Source organism: Vanessa cardui, chromosome W, assembly GCF_905220365.1.
Source record: "Vanessa cardui chromosome W, ilVanCard2.1, whole genome shotgun sequence".
In the NCBI taxonomy this organism is placed as follows: Eukaryota; Metazoa; Arthropoda; class Insecta; order Lepidoptera; family Nymphalidae; genus Vanessa; species Vanessa cardui.
In genome coordinates this window covers 2493009-2511879 of record NC_061153.1, presented here as the reverse complement: position 1 = coordinate 2511879, position 18871 = coordinate 2493009, and the positions used below count along the sequence as shown (strand labels likewise).

Genomic DNA, 18871 nt, shown 5'->3' with positions numbered 1-18871 from the left:
ATTAATGATAAGGCAGAAGGAATCGTTGTGGTTCCTTATTGGCCGACACAAGCTTGGTTTCCTTTAATAAATAAATTGTCTATCAGTGAAATTTTACAATTCGAACCAAGTCCTAATTTAATAATATCTCCTTTCAGATTACCACACAGGCTTCACGAAAGTTTCTCCCTAATTGGCGTGGAATTATCCGGCAAACTTTATTAAGAAGATTTATTTCCCCTCGTTCAGTCGATATAATGTTAGAATCGATTAGTAATAATACATATAAAAAATGTTATTGTTCAATAAGAAATTGGTTAATTTATTGCTCGCGAAATAATGTCGATTATATGAAACCATCAGTACCTATAATATTACATTTTCTTACGGAAATATTTGACAGTGGCGCAAAGTATGGCACTGTCAATTCCACCAAATCTACCTTATCACTACTCTTAGGTAGTAACACCCTAGACGATGAACGAATAAAAAGATTTATGAAAGGTGTTTTCAGTTTGAGACCAACCAATCCTAAGTACGATATTACATGGGACCCAAATATTGTCTTAAAATATTGATCGGAAAAATGGCCAAACGAAGAGCTTAATCTGGAAACACTTTCCAAAAAGACTGTAACCTTTTTATCATTAGTCACTGCACATCGCATACAGACTTTGTCATTAATAAAAACTGCAAATATTATCTTTAATATTCCTATTAACATTATGATTAAGATACCCGATTTTATAAAAACCTCGAAGCCAAATTCTTTTTAACCACTTCCTAAAATTCCATTTTATGATGCTCATCCAGAAATTTGTCCTGCTAGAAGTCTGCAGGAGGACCTAAATAAAACCAAATCTTTACGTAATCAAAACAATAGTTTTCTATTTATTAGTTACAGAAAACCTCATCATAAATTATCCTCTCAAAGATTAGAAAGAAAGAAAGAAAGAACACTTTTATTTGGGACAACATGACACTTGGTACAAAATAAAAAGTAAAAATAATAATAATTAAGTACTAATAAATTATCATTTACACAAAAAAAAAGAAATAAAATGAACAATAAAAAAAAGTAACGATACAAAAACATATATAAAGAAAAAGAACTACAATATACGTGACGTGTCCCAAATAGGTATACCATTCAGCAATTCAAAGGTGTGGACACCTAATGCTGATTTTCAATGGTACCCTTTTTTTTATATACCTACTGACGGGCGGTGACCCAATTAAAATACAAATACTAAAATTTAAAATAAAGACAATAGACATTACACATATAATTTATTTATAAGATAAATTGCATACATTAAATAATAATTTATTAATTCAATAAAACTACACGCAAATATATTTATATTTTGTATAAAGCAAAACCAGTTATGGAGAAATAGGATCACTGGGAATGTTATTACAATGCCACGTGCGCCGCGCGCCGGTGGTCGCGTGACGCGTGCATTTTAATTGTATTATAATTATAGTGAATTCAGTGGACACAAAAAGAAAAGTACTCGGTGGACGTAAGAGTTTAAGGTATAAATATATTACATATAATAATAAAGAATGTGAGCTTATATTAAAAATAACTAATGAGATACTTTCTTTGATTTCTAGACTACCCAACGATAAAATCAAATAATAAAACCTCATTATTAGCGGCAGTTTTCTCAGCATAACTAACGTATAGTAGTTGGAACAACACCATGCAAGCAGCGGAGCCATACCATTAAGGTAAGATGATATATAATTAATATTTATATACCTAGGTAAAGAAAATTAGATATTAATGTATGTTATATTTTAGTACTATATTAATATATAATCGAATATCTATTTGGTTATTGAAAAAAAAAAATACAAGTAAAAAAAAAAATAAAAAAAAAAATAAAAAAAATTACAAGGTAATTAAGCCGATGTCACGCCATAGTTATGTAACTCGAGAACGAAGCCAATTTTTTTAAGATTATGTATATGTAATACTTATATATAACTAATATAAACATATATACATAGAAACACATACAACCATATATATAATTATACATATACACAAATACGAATATATATTTATTATTCCGATTCTAACTGTAGATTAAATAAATATTTTTTGTATTTAATATTAAATGTTTTTATGGTCTTTAGGATCCGAAGCGGAGGGGGGATGTTGTTCCAACACCTCGTTGCTGCGTACCGAAAACTGCCGCGGAATGCTGCTGTGCGGTGTGACGGCACATTCAGCATATAAGATGAAGCTCTCGTTTGGTAACTTCTATTACTTTCATTGGCCCAGCTCAGTTTATTATATAGATATATAGGCGTTTTATTTTTAATTACACCAAACAACAAGGTTGCAAAGTGCAGTTGCCTACGGTATTCCATCCTCGCTATTCGGGCGTTGTTGAGGTAAGGGGAAACATGTGCGCGAGGCGGTATTTTGAAACAGTACCGTGCGTGCGTGTGAGTAATCTAGGCCCGATGACCGCATCAGCATAATTAAACTTCGAAAGCACTAAAGTGTCGCATAATTTTATACGCATATCTTTACTTAGCACGTCCCGGATCTGATATAAGACTTTTAGCCTGTAAAAGCAATTGCGAGCTGTATTTATAGTGTGCTTTTCGAATGTTAATTGCTCGTCGATCAACAAGCCCAAACTTCGTGCTTCCGTGACTCGGTCTATTCTTTCTCCTTTGATATGCAAGAATGGATTTAGGTCATTAATTAAATTGACATGTTTTTTTGTTCCTAAAATTATATATTTGGTTTTTATCGGATTTAAAATGAGATTATGACAATCTGACCATTCTGAAATACGTTTAAGATCATCATTTAAATTTCGTATAGCCATATTTGCTTCTGAATTTTTGAAAGATAAGTATATTTGTATATCATCAGCATAAATATGATAATTACAATGTTTTATGTTTTCAACTATATCCGCACAGTAAAGCGCAAAGATAATAGGCCCTAATATTGATCCTTGGGGGACGCCTCTGTGAACGGAACAACAATCAGAGAGAGCCCTCGAGCCATCCTCATTTATTACCTCTACAATTTGTTTACGATTTCCTAAATAACTAGAAAACCATTTAATTGCGTTACAGCTGAACCCGTAATATCTCAGTTTTGCTAAAAATAAAGTCCTATTTATTGTGTCAAAGGCACGCGAGAAATCTAACAAAACAAGAATCGTACCCTCACCCCTATCCTGTGCACATAACACATTGTCAATCACATCCAATAACGCGGTAGTAGTGCTGTGATGTTTTCGAAACCCGGACTGTCTTGTGGGTAAGATATTGTGAGCCTCTAAGAATCCTGTTAACTGGTTACACACAATTCTCTCCAATATCTTTGAAATACAAGGTAATATGCTTATTGGTCGAAGATCCTTAAATTCACTAACGTTGTCTTTCTTGGGTATAGGTCTCACTAGAGCCGTCTGCCACAAGGTCGGAAATGTGTTGCTTGTAATAGATTTATTTATAACTGTAGTGATATGTGCCAGTGTAGTCGGTAAAGTCAGTAGGAGCATATCCAATGAGATACTGTCTATACCCATAGCATTTGACTTTAAAGAGTGTACCGTTTTTAAGACCTCAAATTCATCGACAGTAACCAACGTGAAAATAGCTGAGCCATATTTATGCATCTCATAATAATCGATTGTCGACGGAGAAACGTAGTTGCTACCAGGAATGTTCAAAAAATGGTTATTTATCGTATTCGGATCATTAAGTTCTTCTGGTATAATATTATTATGCCTTTGTTTATGTGAACATGCTTTTTTAAGTGACTCCAAAGTATAATTGAGTTTTTGATATTTGAGTTTATATGGAAAATTAAAATAAGCCGACTTCTCTCGATAAATTGCTTGAGTGACCTGCGATTTTAAGTCTTTATAATAATTTTTACTTGTTTCCGACCCAGATCTTTTTGCCTTAACGTGTGCCTCATTCCGACGATCCATCAATAACTTTATATTATACGTTATCCAGGGGTACTGATCTTCCTTAATATAAATAATTTTAATAGGCGCAACTAAATCAAATACCCACAGCAAATTACTAGTGAATACGGCCACCATGTCCTTTATATCCTCGATATTCTTCACGCTCTGCCAGTTAATTAAATTAAGTGCTTCAGTAAGGTGTTCTGAATTAATATCTTTTAAAGGTCTAAACGCAATAGTTTTTGGTAAGATTTTTTTTTTTTAATAGTTATTTCGCAGGATATAAAGGCATGGCCACCGAATTCCGCTACGTGGTCTACTGTAATTTTACCAACCGGAGTATTTGAGCAAATAAGATCAATCATAGTCTCACTATTAGGTGTAAAATGTGTTGGTTCTGTGACATATTGTGTTAAGTCATGAGTTGAAAGGAACAAGTCCAATACCTGCTTATGATGATCTCGAGTGCCAATATAATTAATATTAAAATCTCCTAATAAGTACAGATTATCATGATAGGGTAAGCTACCTATAGATTCTGTCAAGGCGTCAAAGAAAGTTGTAATATTTCCCCAGGGAGGGCGGTATGCTGTGCCGACAATTATAGTTTTGCTATTTATTTTGATACTTACCCACATTTGTTCCACAAGGGGTGATATCGGATGTACAAGTGTACACACAGATATACTGCGTTTGACGTAAAAACCGACACCCCCACCTCGTGAACGTATTTCTGCTGGCCGTGGTATGTGTCGCAACCGGTAGCCAGGCACAACAGGAGCTCTGCCCTCCTCTCCCGGGCGCAACCATGTCTCATTAATTGCTATAACATCTACCTCATGGCGCTCCATAAGCACTATAAACTCGTCGTGATGTGAGCCAAGCGAACCCGGGTTGAACAAACCCAATTTAAGATTTTTATAATTGATCATTTTTTATATTAAGTATAAAAATATACAAAGAGATAAAAAATAAATGAGATGCACAAAATATGACCGTTTCATAAAATAATACTAAGCTGTATATAAAAGAATGATGTAAATACTTAGAGTTATTCAAATGAACGTAATAGTTAATGTGGAAATATATAAATAATTTTATATTAGTTTTATACAATATTAAATATTTTATCATACTGACCGGGGACACGTCATTGAGGGTTACAAATTGCGTTTTCAAATTACAATAATTTTGATCATTATCCAGCCTTAACAAAAGTATATAGTAAGAGTAGACAAAAATACTAAATATAAACATACCAATAAAGACAAATAAATTAATTTTACCTAGACTATAAACAAACAAGAACAATATTAGAAAATATTCGTAATATAAATAAACAACTCTTATAAAATTGGTTAACTGCCAAATTATTTCAAACCAAAAATCTTACTTATATCACATTCTGTCCGAATGCGTTGTACTGCCGTATCCGTCTCACGTCGCATATATATTCTGCCTTCTCGCGTCCATATGAAGCGCCAACCGTGTCGTTTGCCCTCCTCTCTCGCTTTATAAAACAACAGGCGATTAAAGCGAGTCAGATGCTCATTGATATAGACTCGGGAAGGATTTCCGTCAGTGACGCCCGATGTGTCGGTGCCGCGTCGTACCCGCGCCGCCTTTATGATATCGTCGCGCAGAGACCGCCGCGCCAATCGCACGATCACTGGTCGCGGACGCTGACGCTCCTCACTCGACACTAGTGCGCGATGCGGGCCGGCTCGCTCCGCGCTCGCAATATCGCAGGAGTCGAGAGCCAGGCCTAATTTCTTCGTGACCGCTAGAGTCAGATGGACAGCATTCTCACCACTCCGTTCCGGCAAACCCGTTATTTGGATGTCATTTATTAGCGACTTTTGTTCACGATCGTTGATGTCTGATTTTAATTGCGCAATGACATTATTTAAATTTTGATCGACAGACCCCGAGTTTTTTTCTTCCAAAGAAGTCAAACGCTCCTCTACGTTGTCGACCCTTTTATTAAATTCGGCCATATTGTCGTTCATTCTCGTTAACTCAACCCTGAACGAAGTTATTTCTCGCGTGACCGACATAAGCTCTAACCGCAGATTAGATTAACAGTGATTAAGTCACTGGATTCAAAATAATCTTCAGCGTAGCGGTATTGACACTAGTATATTTAGTGCACACAGCACACGACATGCTGCTACATCAGCTGCAAAAAGGTTAGGTGTTAATATCGAACTAATTAGAAAAACCGCAGGTTGGAGTCAATCATCTTTGGTATCTGCTCAATTTTATAATAGAGAAGTTGTTGAAAATAATTTCGCTTCTTCCATTCTTAGCTTACTTTAAGATGTTTATTTAATTTTTATTTTTTTTTATAAAGCATATACATAATAAAATATACATTTTTCCATTTGTTTATTATTTTCTTATTTCACGTTACCTTCTCTGAACATCCTACAATATGTTAAAAGTAAATCGCAAAGAATGAAGCTGCGAAACATAATCAATGGTCAAACGAACTTACCCGTAAGTTAAGTTCGACCACAATTATGTGAGCAGCTTCATTCGAAGCGATTTACTTTTAACATATTGTAGATGCGTCCCCACGTATCAGCCTTGCACGGATTTTTAGAGGGTACCTTCATTTTTTTTCAGAGAAAAAACAAAAACAATACAAGATAATAAGGATAGATTACTTCTTAACGTTCCTTTTAGATCGCAAATATGTTGTATTGCTATCCTTAACTGCATTTGAGACAAAAGTCGCAGCAGAAGGGTGGTTCAGGACCACTACACTGTCGCTGGGGATGGCATCCAGTTCCTGTTTTGTGTGAGCACGATGCTTCGACTGGTCGGACCCCATCACCACCACTACACCATTATCAGTCCAGCATCTAGATATCCCAAATCGCTGCCAGGCTGCTAAAAACACTTCGTGGCGACGTTTGGTCTGAAATTCAGATATGGTGATACCGGTGCCTTTAAGGTTCTTTTTGGCGCCCCAGACCTTGTCTTTAACCGAAGTATTCTTGAACTTCACCAAAATCGCACGTGGCTTACCTTTTCCTGACCAAGGCAATGGGAACGGGATATGGATTCAGCTGTTAATCCAGGGAATTTAAGGTGATCGCCCAAAACTTTTGAGATATGAGCCGATATATTCTCATGTTTGTCCTCCGGAACACCATGGACCAGGAGTATTTTCCTACGTAACCGCATCTCCATCACATCACATTGTTGGGACAGCAACTCCACCTGCAGTTGCATACCTTCAAGAGCCGCTATTCCAAAACTGCGGAACGAATTGAATTGGCTGTTGATATTGGACACGGGGCTTGAGGCAGGAACAGCATTTCTCAAGTCTCTCTGGAACTCTGCCATTCTTAAGTTAAAGTGGAGCACTTGTGAGATCCGCTATAGAGCTTTTAATTGATTCCATGTTGTTGAGTTGGATTTGTTCTAATTGTGGTAGTGATTATTATTCTCAGACAAAGCTGGCAGGTATAGGAAATGTCACAGGTACATCACATTATTTTTATGTTATTAAAACTATTTAAATTAATTAAATTTAAAGATGTAAAAAATTTGTGACTATTATTTACACTCCTACCCTCAAATTATGTCTCCAATCAAATTGCTCATATAGAAGAAACATCTGATACGGTGCAAAAGTTGACGAAGTGCAAGAGTGATTTATCTAAAACATTTGATTGTGTTGAGAACACGAGACGCTTCTTTAAAAGCTCAAATATTACGGCGTTAAAGGTAGTGCTCTTGATCTCATTGCTTTATACTGAAGTCAAAGAATCCAGCAAGTTTTTATTACTTTTTTCGTTACGACTGCCCAAAAAAACAATAGGTAGGTATGTATGTTTATATTTCCCCTCCTACCGATCCTAGTCCTACCTAGTCCGATCATTGCTTTGTTTCAGGCAGATTGGTTAGCTTTAATTAAAATAACCGCTTTTTACTAAATGCATAATCTATAAGTTTGTTTGTTTGAATTTATTTTAGAATTATAAAATAATCTAATGTTTCAACGTCCAAGTACGGCATGCCATCGTTGCAGGCACAGCTACTCTTTAATATTATTTATTTATTTGTTTCTTGCAGGTATGAAGCTGCCATATGCAAGAGAATTAAAAAAACGGTACAGAGAGAGAATATTACAGTCTTTTGGTCCCAGACAATCTTTTCGAGACTATTGCAAATGAAACAAATTTATATGCACAGCAATCCCTTTCTAAAACCTTAAAACCCAAGTCTCGTGTGAACGAGAGGAAACCGACATCAAAAAATGAGATAAAACATTTTTTTGGGTTAGTACTGTATATGGGACTGGTGAAACTTCCTCAAATTAATTTATACTGGAGTAAAGACAGTGTATTCGGGCAAAGCTTTCCAGCTACAGTTATGAGTAGGAATCGATTTGAACAGCTTTTGAGAATGATTCACTTCACTAATAATGAGACAGCAGACAAATCCGACAGAATTTTTAAAATACGACCCCTCATCAATGCTTTGAATGACAACTTCAAAAAATATTATGCTCCAAAAGAAACTATATGCGTTCATGAAAGTCAAGTGCCATTTGGAGGGCGCATCATTTTCCGGCAGTATAATAAGAGTAAGCGCCACAAATATGGCATGAAACTATTTAAGCTATGTACCATACCCGGATACACCTCCAAATTACAACTATATGCTGGTAAAAGTAATGAAACGGTTAACACAACACCTACAAATGTCGTAATGTCTCTTTGTGAAGACATATTAAACAAATCAACTACTGAACGAAGACACCCACCTGATTGGAACAATTAGAAAAAATAGAAGGGGTTTGCCGATAGCAGTAGTCGACGCCAAACTGGAAAAAGGCGAGTCCATAGCTATGGAGAATGAACGGGGTATTTGTGTTCTCAAATGGAAGGATAAACGCGACGTGTTAGTGCTTTCGACGAAACACTCAAGTGGTAAACGAACGGTTTTACAGAAAGGTAGAACTGTTACAAAACTAAAAATCATTTTTGCCTATAACGAAGCAAAAAGTTCAGTCGATATGAGTGATCAAATGACCTCATATACATCACCACTAAGACTACAAAAATACTAATCCAAGTATAGTGCAATTCAGGCGTCAATTGGTGGAGTATCTTGTGGATTCAGGAGTCGACAAAGAGAATTTGGAATCGCAGGAGAGACCTAAAGGATAAAACATGAAATGCTGAAAAAAGAGGGACCAGTTGCTAAATTAAGACGTTTCTGTACCGGTTGCTATAAAGAAAATGTGAAAAAATATGGATCAAAAGTAGCTCGAAACAAAACTAAGAAAGTCGTTACATACTGTAAGAACTGTCCCGGTGAAATATATTATTGCTTACAATACTTCAATAAATCTCATCGTTATTTGTAGAAGTTTTTATAACAATTTAGTAGCCAAGTGATACTTTTTTTATTGATACTTAAGTATGAATAAACACGATTAGTAATGAATGTCTTTTTATTTTTTTGCAATTTCATCCACATTTTCATTAAATTTAATATCACCCATAAACCACACTGAAGGATTGATCTACAGCGCCGCTCCGGTCACCTTATATAGAGAAATGTTCGGTAAAGACGGCCTACGGCTCACAAAGTAGTTTCAAATTCAGGTCTACATTAAGGTCACTGATGATCTACGCGGCGTCTCGATCCAGTACAGATGAGATCACCGATGAGCTATGCGGCAGAGAACGTGTTAAAAATTCTTTATAATATTAAAGACTCCATTTCTACCAAAGTACGCATTAGACTTTGTAAGGCGTTAGTTCTTTCTAGATTTAATTATGCAGATGTAGTTATAGGGCCCCGTTTACTTGAACGTATAAAAAAAGTCATCCAACGAGTCCAGAACGCCTGCGCTCGCTACTGCTTTAAAATACCGCCACTTACACATATCACACCATATTTAAATAATGCTAACATCTTAAAAATGAATTATCGTATGCAATTACATTTCGTTACGTTACTTTTTGGCACTATAAAATACCAGGTTATACCAGGTTACCTTACCTCTATCATAAATTACAGTGGTTAGGAAATAATGATAGTGAGCATCTCACAAGAGCGTCATTGATTAAACTTAGAATGCCAATACATAGAACGGTGAGTTTACGAGGAAGCTTTAGGTTCTGCGCCACTAAGTGCTGGAATGACCTGCCTCCTCCTCTTCGTAACCTGAAAACAATAACAAATTTCAGACATAAATATAAATTATTTTTATTAGAAAAACAAAAATATTGTAGTTAATTATTGCCTATTATTATTAATCAAAATTTTAAATTATTCATATATGTATTTGTTTATTTATTTAATTTGGTTATCTAACAATGAGTATGTGTATGTATGTATGTATGTATGTATGTGTGTGTGTGTGTGTGTGTGTGTGTGTGTGTGTGTGTGTGTGTGTGTGTGTGTGTGTAATTATTACATATTTTTAAAGATCTAATTACGCGAACCTGTCTGTTTGTGGCACGAAAGCAATCGGCTAGGTTCTGGTCAGCGCTTGGTGAACCCATCCCTTGACCTTGGCTTCCTCGTACACTTCCACTGTTTTAACCGCCCGTTTTTTAATTTAACCTATTATTACTTTATCCGTTTATTACTTTATCCTCCTTTGCTTGTATGTAACTTTAAAATCCTTAACCTAAAAAAAAGAGGGCAAGATAAATTACTATGTCTAGAATATTAATCATTGGCCATAACTGCACAAATTACACAGCTCAAGTCAATATGTGTGTAAACACAACAACGAATACTTTATATACAATTTCTTATACTGATACTGTTCTCTCCAATTTCTATTTCTATTCCTGATACTGTTCTGTCCAATTTTAACCTTGAATCAATATGTTAATTGTGTCACTATTTGCATTTGCAAATAGTGACACAATTAACATATTGATTCAATAGCGACACTTAAAAATAATTTTATCATCGTATCGCATCGTTTGAGAAACTATTACCTATCCATATCTAAATAATGTATGCAAGTATGTAATAATATGTAGTTTATATTTATGTATATATGTATGTATATTTTAATATATATTATATTTCTATGTATGTATTATTGGTATGTAGTTATGTGTAGTTTATTACTATACCTTAGTATAAATATTATTATATTGTACTTTTCCTCATTTTTTCATATATTTTTCTTCACTTACCTGTTTTCGTTCTAAGCTCCTATCACCAAAGGTTGTCTGTGAGAGATCGCTATAAGCGATAAGACCGCCTTTGCGCACCATGTACTTATTTTATGTTTTATATTTCCCCTTTTTTCCGTGTGTTGTGCAATAAAGCATTTTAAAAAAAAAAAGAAAAAAAAAAAAAAAAAAAAAATTTATTGTCCTTAGTTCTTTATATTACATACATTTACTTTCTATGCTTGGTTCCTTCATGTTCAATTTTTATAAATTTTGTAATGACATTAGGAGGCCACTGAAAATCAGTGTAGAAGCTATCATGTTTCTACGTATAGTCCATTCCAATGACAAAAGGAAACATTCAAAACATACCGTATTTTTCAATATCACAAGTGATTTGTTGATAATTCCACTATAAGATTAACTACAAACAGTTCGTGATTAATATATCTTCATTTGTAATACAACAATATTTCACCAAACTACATAGATCCACTTTAATTTCACTTCCAAAGTAACGAAAACAGTTTTGTCGACATTCAAGACGCCAGAAAAATAGAGGCCTCAACTAGGCATGTTCGCTAAACGAATGTAGACGAATGAATTTATACAGATAAAAAATATATTATTTTAGTTTTAAAATTCATTATAGTTATTTTTTTTAAATATATTTATTTAATTGGTTGTAATATATAACATGAATTATTTAATAGAAACGTAAAAAGTTACCTAACGATAGATAAAAAAGTTCTTTTTATACAGTAAGGTTTTTACATAAAAATAATATTTTTACCAAAAATGTTAAAAGAATTAGTTTACTTAAAAATAATCTCTTATCTCGAAATGTAGATCAGTTTTGTGCATAGCAATTTTATAGTTTTGAAAATAATACAATGTTAAGAAAGACATTCGTTTCTCATCTTTCGTATCATGTGCACGGATGCATATTCGGAATTCTCTGAAGTTTTTTATTACGACCTGACTTTGTTTAAACGGAAAATTACTTTTAAAATCAAAAAAAAATATATCGTTCTTTAGCATTAATTACCCATTCATTCAATTATTTTCACCTCACTAGTCGAACGCAAATGACATATCAATTCAAGGTCAATGTTATTTACCTTTTCTCCTCTTCCCATTGGAATAGACTATATACTGAGTGATCTCCTTTTGGTTGAATTGCACTGCTGCGCACTTATACATACTTACTACCATTTCTTTTCAAAGTTATTTTTTCTTCCTCTTTTGTTTTTCATTTTTTGTTTTGTGTATAATTTTTGTATTACATAGAATCAGTGTCGTTTTGTTCTGTTTTAATTACTATACATTTTGTGTCTGTAGTAGTGTAATTTATTCATCCAATAAAGATTATTATTATTATTATTAATACTTATATCAAACTCAAACTCAAATAACTTTATTCAATATAGAAGCATTACACTTTCTTATTGATGGTCAATTGAAACACTACCACCGGTTTGGAAAAGAAAATACCCTGACCTGAAAAGAACCGGCGAAAGAAACTTGTAAGGACGGGACTTGGTAAATAAAGTAGATGTTTAAGGTTTGAAGATAAATTTATTACTGCTCCTTAATACCATGTGTCATCTGCTTATATACTACACTACATGTGTTAGCATATTTATTTCAATATGATCATATTTTATTGTCTTAATGTATTAAAGTATTAACAGCATAAATAATTCGATTTAAATAGTTGTTACAATTTGGTTTGATTGTCAACATCCGGTTTTGACTAAACTAAATTGTTTTTAAAATGGATCGAAACACGATGTTACTACAGTCGGAGGAGGGGCGTGTAAACATTAAATACTAGGAGTAAGCCTAGAAAATTAGAAATGGTCATTCTTACTTTAATCGTCGAATTGGAAGGATCGAGCAAAATAATCAATCTTGTATCAGTTATGATTGTTAACCACTTCAGGAGAGATAAAGTATTGATTGTGAGGAGAGTTTTTGTATAATTCCAACATCTCAGAAGTGGGGATTGAACAAGAATACTTTATTTCGAATTCGGCCTTAAAGCCCGCTTACGTAAGTATCGCTTAATAAGTGTTTATTTTTATTTTATTTTATGCATAATTGGGTTTCTTTTTCCATATATTCAAATTTATGATTTTTTTATGTTTTTGCATTTTTGTTGGTTTTTTTATTTTGTGTTTGAAGTTTAAAATACTTTAAAATATAGTTGTAATATATCAATATATTTAAATCAGGTGAAATTTTCTTTACGAATATCTATAAAATATTATAAATACATATGTTATTTATAAGCTAACGTAATGTGTAAAATTGTATTTTGTTCAACATTGATGCACCTTTAAAGGCTCAATATACTTTATTCTTTTAATTTAATAACTTAAAAATTTAATTACTTATTTCTTTTCACCGAAACTAAAATACAAGTATTTAAGCCTCAGATGGAGACCAAATTATTGCAAGAGAATGATGTAGACATATCAAGACGTTCGATGAGCATATGTGAAAGGAGACGTTCACGGAGCAAAAGTTACGTTTTCCTTATGGACGAAAACCAAAAGAATAACAAAAGTTCACGTCCAAGAAAGAAAAATAGTCGACAAAACTGCGAACCTGCGAAACGCCTGGTACCCGCGTTACCAAAATATCGATACCACAGGTCTCGTGGCTTGAGCGGTGAGCATGAGCAACGCCCGAACGACTTTGTCGGACATAGTCCCTCAGGCGGGGAGTATGAGCAACGCCTGAGGTACTTGGATGAACGTGGTCTATCAGACGTAGAGCATGAGCAACGTCTGAGAGATCGCCAATATAGACAATCCCCCAGACGTGGTATAGTTCTCGCATCTAATCTGAGAGATTTATGACGAGGGAGCGAGAAGATGAATATGAACAACATCGCTCTTTCTAGGCTTAATGACACAGATGACACGAGTCTTGCGGAAAATATAAGATTAAAAAAAAAAACGATCTAGATCACGGCGTAATTCGCGTCGCGTGCATCGGAACTGGGAGAATCCTGATAGTAACAATCATTTTTACAAACATTCGACCAAACAAGGCAGAAATAAAAACAATCGAAGGCAATCTAATGGTATTGAAGATAATAGCAGTTCTGCCTCACGTATTTTTGAACAATTTATTGAAGCTCTGAAAGATAGATAGGTAGATAGATAAACTTCTTTATTGCACACACGTAAAGTTGACAATAAGTAAAAGAAATTGACAAGAGAAAACAATAGTATGCAAAGGCGGTCTTATCACTATTAGTGATCTTTTACAGACAACCTCAGGAGTAAAAAGCTATTATATTAGTAATACGTTAAGTGCATAGAAAGTTTATGTCAAAATAATAATAAGTAAATGTCGACTACAATAATAAATACATACATCCAATATACACAAACGCATACATCTATATAAATATAATATACAATAATGTATAACTAATATACATAATCTATAAATACACACATACATATACATACATACATACATACATACATACATACATACATACATGCACATATATATCCTATATAAAATAAAATAAATACAAAAATAAAAATAGCTTTTATTTCTACTACAAAGAACTGTTACATAGTACTTATTCTAGGTTATAATAATGCTTAGTAAATAAATTGTGTATTGTATGTTAGTTTTGTATAAAAATAAATATTTATATATATAAAAATTATTAAATAATGTTTGTAGTAGTCGCCTCTGCGGCGTAGGCCTCTCCTAATCCTTTCCATACATCCCTTTCCCGTGTTTTTTGCATTCAATCAGGTCCACATCTCTGAGTGAAAATATCTCTCCATCTTTTATTTGGTCTTCCCTTTCTTCTTTTTTTCTCTCGTGGTAACCACTCTGTTACACGTTTTGTCCATCTATTGTTACACATCCTACCTATATGTCCTGCCCAATGCCATTTGAGTAATCTAATTCGTTTACGTACATCTGTTATTTTTGTTTTTCTTCTGATGTAGTCGTTGCTGACTTTGTCTGAAAACTTTAATCCGAGCATACTTCTTTCCATTTTACGTTGGCAGATAGCAATATTTTCTTAGTCCTCTATTTTTAGTGACCAGGTCTGACAGCCGTATGTTAGACATGGTAATACTGCTATTTCGAAAACCTTTTTCTTTACATTAGTAGTGATGGTGTTATTTTTCATTATTTCTTTCAATCCCCAGTATTTTTTCCAGGCTAAAGTAATCCTTCTTTGTATCTCTTTGTTTGTGCTATTTTTAAATGATATTAATTGTCCGAGATATACATATTCGTCTACATATTCAATTTTTTCCTTTCCTATTATTATTTCTTTAGGTTCTGCATTGGTTAGAATTTTGGTTTTCGATGTGTTTAGTGACAATCCCACGTTTTTACTTTCCATTGCAATTTCGCTGACCATGTTTTCCAACTCCGTCGCACTTTCTGCCAATACTACAATATCATCCGCAAAACGCAGGTGGTTCAAAAACTCTCCATTTTTGCAAATGCTTTCGTGTAATCTATAAAACACATATATAATGTTTTCTTATATTCCTTTACTTTTTCTATTAATTGTGTTATAACTTGTATGTGATCTATAGTCGAAAATCTTTTGCGGAAACCAGCTTGTTCTCGCAGTTGGTTTTCATCTAAACAATTCGTTATCCTATTTAATATATTTTTTGAGAAAATTGTATATAAATTTGACATAAGACTAATTGGCCTGTAATTCCCTAGATCACTTCTGTCTCCTTTCTTGTGTAGTAATATAATTGTGGACTTCGACCATTGCTCAGGTGTAATTTCCGTTCTAAATATATTAGAGAACAATATTTGTAGTGGTTTCAGAAGTGAAACAGACAGTGATTTAAGCACTTAATTGGTAATGTTGTCGCTTCCAGGGGTCTTGTTATTTTTTTGAGATTTGATTGCATTTTCGATTTCGGATCTGAGGATGCTTGGTAGCTCTGTGTTTGTATTGATTGCGTTGGTACCTTTTGTGTAATAATGCGAGGAAGAAAATATGCTACCTTCAGTAGTGTATAGCTGTTTGTAAAATTGTGTTGCTTCGCTTATAATATCAGGACGTCTTGATTTTATAATGCCCTGTTTATTTTTCAATTTTTCTGTCCACTGTGTCTTATCACTCAGCTCTTTATAAGCTTTGCGTAAAGCCCCTGCTTTGTTTATTAATTTTTCAAAGGTTATTTGTCGGATTGCTTTTTTTTTTGTTGTTTGATATTTCTATTGATAGTTTTGCTTATTTTTGTAATGTTAGATATTATTTCTATTGTTCTTTTCCTTTTGTATAGCTCTTTTCTTTGCTCTAAGAGATCTTTTGTTTCTTGGTTGATATATCTGTTTTTATGTTTCTTTTTGTGTGGTATTTGCTTTAAAAACCCTTGTAGTTCTATTTCGAACTTGTTGTATTGGTGTTGGACTTCCGTTGACGAACAAACCGCTTCCATAAATTTATTCTCCCAGTAATTAGCGTCATCTTCTGAGAGAGCTAGTATTTCCCTGTTATAGTTCACGGGTTTAATTTTTCTTCTTCTTAGTTTTGTATCTAAGGTTAGCTCGCATCGTATCATCCGGTGGTCTGTATGAAGTTTTGATTTTTGATTATATCAAATTTTCTAATGTAGGCTGGTTGATTTGTTAATATAATCAAATATAATCAATCTCATTAAGTTGTTGACCATTTGGAGACCGCCATGTCCATTTTTATGTGGTTTGCATGGAAACATATTGTTTATTATGTAATAATTATTTTCGAGAACAAATTCAACTAATTTTTGACCATGTGGGCTTCTTTTACCGTGTGCGTTTCCCTATGTTCTTTACTTAACTTTTATGTGCTTTCCCAACTTTTGCGCTGAAATCGCCGAGTAGAACAATATTTTTTGTGTGAACACATTCTAAAGCATATTGTAATGTTTGATAAAAAACATCTACATCTACATCTGTGTATGTTTCTGTGGGAGCATATATTTGAACTATTGCCCAGATAGAGTTGAAGGATGTTTCTATTTCTAGTAACGCAACACGATCTGAGAAACTTTTTATGTTAATTATATTGTGTTTCAAGTTTTTCTTTATTAGAAACCCAACTCCGTTTCTTCCTTTGGTTTAGGAGGTAATGGTCTGACTTCTCCACGGTGACCAGCCGGCTTGGAGAAGGTACAGAGGTTAAGGAGGCCGCAGTTAGTTTTTTTGGTTATTTCCTATATTTTCGTTGTGTGGTTTCTGGTTGTTAATATTCAGTTGCGGTGGTCGAATAAAACTAGTTACTGTTTGCGATCTATTTTTCTTTTGTGATGGTTTCGTCCTTTCGTGACTTTTTTATTTGAGAATTCGTTTTCGTTAGATGCATCCTCGGGTGAAGTGGACATAAATCGTTTGTTCGCGTTTCTTTCTGTGGGTGTACGAAGTTCAGGTTCATGTTTCTTCAGTGTTACAATTTTGTCATAGCGCAGAACGACTCTTTTTCCTGATTCTCTCTCTTGTTTTAGAGTTTCCTGTAAGTCTCTTCTCTTTTGTAATACACTAGGTGGAAAATCTTCTTTGAGATAAATATTTGTATTGTTAAGCGACTTTTTCTTTTTAAGTATCTCGATCTTTCTGCTGGTTGTTGATATTGTGACAACTATTGGTCTAATTTTACCACTATATTTTCCCATCCTGTTTACATTTTCAATGTCCCACTTTTGACATGTTATTTTCATTTTATTATTTATTATATCTAATATTGTCGAGAGAAGACTTTCATATCCTTTTTCTTTTTCTTCAACTCCAAAAAATATTATGTTCTTTCTTCTAAGCTGTTTTTCTAGGATGACGATGGTTTTTTTGTTGGATGGTTGTTGTGCGATTTTTAATTCTAGGTCTTTTGTCTTCGTTTCGATACGGTTGAATTTCTCGTCAATGTTATTGTTTTTCGATTCCTTAATACTCTGTTCCATCTCTTTCATTTCTATTTTTTGTTTTGATAAATCTTCTTGTATACTTTGTAATATTTTTACAATGTCTTCCATCTTAACATACTACTTGTGCCCTCTATTAGTTATAGCAAATAGTTAATAAACTGCGCAAGAGTTTGATTTGCAACTCTGAAGTTTAGCTACTAGCCGACAGATGGCTTTCTAGTAGAATTATTTAATAACGGTTTTTCTTAATTTGTTTCAAATTCAATTTAAGGTTATAATTAATACTATATATCGAAATGAAAAGTCTTTTTTAAAATAATTTTGAAAACTGACCTTGACTTTATCTGGTGAGGAGTTCTTAGTCTCTAAATTCTTTGTGTTGAAGCACTTTGAGTAGATACTAAGTGTTGACAGTTTTTCGGTTACTTGATGGTAAATATAGATTTTTGAAATCAGATAACAATTGACAGGTAAATTCACAGGTATCTTCACAAATTTAGCGTTTTTCCACGTCACTTTATATACCGTTTTTATTTTTAAAATCAATATTATAGCAGAACCAACGTTAACTCTATCACAGTAACGCCCTCACCTCTCATATATCCTATATATTAACAATAAATACAAATTTAACAGATACGAGTATATTGTCGTCTACATGTTCGTTTTGCAAAGCCAAATAATAACGTTTTATTGGTTTTTGAAGATGTTAATTGTTTCTGGATGCCGAATGGTATACGGCAAATCATTCCACAGTTTAGCAGTTTTAACTGTAAAAGATTCGTTGTAACACTTAGAGTGACTTATTGGTAATTTTAATTTATTGTCACTTCTGGACCGAAGATTAGGA

At 33.6% G+C, this 18871-nt stretch overlaps 2 protein-coding genes and 1 long non-coding RNA gene across 3 annotated transcripts; 1 reads left to right on the top strand and 2 right to left on the bottom strand.

Annotated features, from left to right (window-relative positions):
* The first annotated feature begins 1326 nt into the window (after positions 1 to 1326).
* On the top strand, positions 1327 to 2425 carry LOC124542744. The gene is made up of 3 exons (XR_006967373.1): positions 1327 to 1518; positions 1600 to 1716; positions 2128 to 2425. It is a non-coding gene; the product is annotated as an uncharacterized LOC124542744 (long non-coding RNA).
* Positions 2426 to 3189: 764 nt separating this feature from the next.
* Positions 3190 to 5935, bottom strand: LOC124542422. Its single transcript, XM_047120374.1, has 2 exons — positions 5380 to 5935; positions 3190 to 3194 (listed from the first exon to the last, which is right to left on the bottom strand). Exons 1-2 carry the CDS (start codon positions 5933 to 5935, stop codon positions 3190 to 3192), a joined length of 561 nt encoding a protein of 186 aa, XP_046976330.1.
* Positions 5936 to 17382: 11447 nt separating this feature from the next.
* LOC124542421 lies at positions 17383 to 18129 on the bottom strand. Its single transcript, XM_047120373.1, has one exon. The coding sequence runs from the start codon at positions 18127 to 18129 to the stop codon at positions 17383 to 17385; it is 747 nt and encodes a 248-aa protein (XP_046976329.1).
* Positions 18130 to 18871: the final 742 nt, after the last annotated feature.

What these genes read in the sequence shown, in the direction of transcription:
- LOC124542422 (XM_047120374.1), bottom strand. Translation starts at nt 5,935, where the DNA reads ATGGCCGAATTTAATAAAAGGGTCGACAACGTAGAGGAGCGTTTGACT.
- LOC124542421 (XM_047120373.1), bottom strand. Translation starts at nt 18,129, where the DNA reads ATGGAAGACATTGTAAAAATATTACAAAGTATACAAGAAGATTTATCA.